The 2898-nt window shown below is 32.3% G+C and overlaps 1 protein-coding gene across 1 annotated transcript in view; it reads left to right on the forward strand.

Moving 5' to 3' along the window:
• LOC105313282 (glycine-rich cell wall structural protein 1-like) overlaps positions 1-2701 on the forward strand; it is a 7812-nt gene extending 5111 nt beyond the window's left edge. Inside the window, exons 6-7 of the mRNA XM_019998257.1 lie at positions 2076-2260; positions 2569-2701. Of these exons, the coding sequence (XP_019853816.1) occupies positions 2076-2260; positions 2569-2701 (318 nt within the window). The remainder of the gene's footprint in view (positions 1-2075; positions 2261-2568) is intronic.
• Positions 2702-2898: the final 197 nt, after the last annotated feature.

Raw genomic sequence — 2898 nt, forward strand, 5'->3', positions numbered from 1 at the left:
TACCTTATGATTTTTTAGTGTAAATTGGCCTTCTTCTCTAGCAACAAGGAAGGTTAACAAAATGTTCTTTATTGACGCCAATAATTCTTATGTAAAATGACACCCTTAACTGAACTATCTCTTAAAGCCTGCATTATGACTGCATGCAGTGACTCCTATCTCCAATGTATCTTTTATGCTATTAGCAGGATAACTGTAATTGCTGCACAATGTGATGAACTGATGGAAAAATTAATATTTCTAATCTAGATAACTACATCAAGAATTCAACATCTACTGTAATACATGTTCAATAATGCTTTGCTCTCTCATGTAACCTGTATGTCATACAGCACAACTTGTAGTCTTGCTAGCCCCTTAATGTTTTACATTCTTCTAGTGTACCAGTAGCTTATCATGTGTCAAATGCTGTTTAGGCTTGCCCCACTGAATTATTCCAGCATAGTAACAATATGCTGGGATAAATATAGGCATTAGCAAAATTAGCAATTAATAGTTTGAAGTAGCTCTCAATAGTAAGAAAGGAAAGAACTAATTGATAGCAGAGAAATAGTTTTTATAAATACTAGATTAACTGCAAAAATTTTCCAAAGATATCTAATTTTGATCAAAATTAGTTCAAAATTTCTATACAACATCAGTACATGTATAATACATAGGAAATGTAATAAAATGGCCCAGCTATTTTGATGGAATACTACATAGTACATACATATTGGGGTTTACCTTTCAAAATTCCCTATAATGAATGGGCCAATTTTAGTATTTTGTACTGCTTGAGAAGTACATAAATCTTTTTTGTATTGCATGTTAAATTGTTAATGTCCATTTGTGATCTACTGTACATAGGATTAGAGTATTTATAGTTTATACATGCATGTAAGTGTACAGTATTCTTTGCATTTGTTAATTATTATTATTTCTTGCATACTGATTTTACATGCATAATTCAGTGTATTGTCATATTTCTAAGTATTTCAATGTTACTCTGTATTGATGCTTAAGGTTGTATTATTATTATTATTATTATTATTATTATTATTATTATTATTATTATTATTATTATTATTATTAAAAATTCCCTATGAAGGGGCACAATTGCAATTGATATTGTTATACTGGTGCATTGACCTGTTCATAATAATTATTGTGGGTTGCACTAAACTATGAATATCATTAATGAATGCTGTTGTAAACCTGTCTCATTAATAGAATATCAGACAGACTATACGTTACATGATTTTAAAGTTGCTCCAAAATCAGGCATACAGATGCATCATTCTAGTGTGCAAATTCAGAGATTCTTTGAGCAGGGTTTAACTGTTTCCAACTTTCATTAAATAGAGCATGTAGTTCTATCAAGAACAGATTTCCCAGCTTCTGCTGCTTTGCTGGTTTTCCTTCCCTAGACTAGTCCCTACCCTTTTACTGAGGATGCCCTTGCTACCATTATACATGTACATTGAAAACAACTAGAACATTTTATACTGGTGATTCTGTGATTGCAGTATATTGGCAGTTTTTATGTTGGTGAGTTTATTGCCATGTGTCATTTCAGAATGGAACAAAATGGTAGATTTATTTTTAAATTTTTTATTAATCCACCAATCACCAGAATGAAACCTGCCTCCCACTAGACAGTGTTTCCCTACACTTTGTCTTTTGAAGCATTCCTTGTTCAGCAATAAAGTCTAAAGCAAAGCACAATTCACATTAGTATCTTTTACATTTAAGTGCCATTCATTAGGGACTATAAGTAATAGTCCCTTTCAAAAATTGTTTGTACTAAACTACGGTATAGATAACTTGAAGAGCTGTCACTAATTGCTGGTCTGTGTGCTTATAAAGTGCTTAAACCTGTTCATGCTATCGTGGGTCGCATGCACATACCAACAAAACTATGAATATCATTAATGGGTGTGTCATATGTATAATGATGTACAAATCCTGTATCATTAATACATTATTTATTATCTACATGTACATTTATTCATTATAAAAGATTATAATTTAAAAGTACATGTACATTTGTACACAATCATTATTTTCCCTCTCTCTCTCTCTCTCTCCTCCAGACCATATGTTACAGTAGATTGCCTACTGCTAGGAATGAAGATGGTCTTGTCACACTCCTCTTTAACAAACCACACACTGAACTCCTTCAAACTCAAGACTCACTCACTAAAAAGCTACAAGACATTATTGCTAATCCTTCAGTACAAGTCATTATAGACAGCATCAAACCGCTACCTGATAATATGTAAGTTTATATTATTATTATTTATATTATAGTATAGCCTCTCTTAATGGACACTCTCTATAGCGTACACCTCCATTTAACGGACAGCACCTAGTGTACCAATTACATTCCTTACTGTATAAAATAACCTCCACATAAAGGACACCTCTGTATAACAGAGACACTTTCTTGCCCACAAGTATCCATTATATAGAGACTACACTCTATTGTTATTATGTGATAATACCTACATGATGATTGGAAATAATATTGATTGTTTAGTTATTCACTGTTGTTGTTGTTGTTGTTGTTTTTGTTGTTGTTTACAGGTCTGAGGTTACACTATACATAATGGAGCAGTCATCATTAGGGAGTCTGAGTGTAGTACTGGCTAATATCACCTACATACACTTACAGAATCAAACCAGAAAAGTAACCGCATGTACTTGTACTTGTAATTAATTATAAATAAGAAGCAGTGTATACATTTACATGTATGCATATTTGCAATGCTTTTATGTGAATGCCAGTGAATGTGAATTGGAACTAAGTATGAATGGCCGTACATGTACATGTATATCATGTACATTACATGTATGTGTAATGTCTCCCATTCCTCCTTTCTTCTTCGCTTTATTGATCCACCTTTTGTAGTATAT

This window comes from Amphimedon queenslandica, unplaced genomic scaffold, assembly GCF_000090795.2.
Source record: "Amphimedon queenslandica unplaced genomic scaffold, v1.1 AMPQUscaffold_13330, whole genome shotgun sequence".
NCBI classification, from domain to species: domain Eukaryota; kingdom Metazoa; phylum Porifera; class Demospongiae; order Haplosclerida; family Niphatidae; genus Amphimedon; species Amphimedon queenslandica.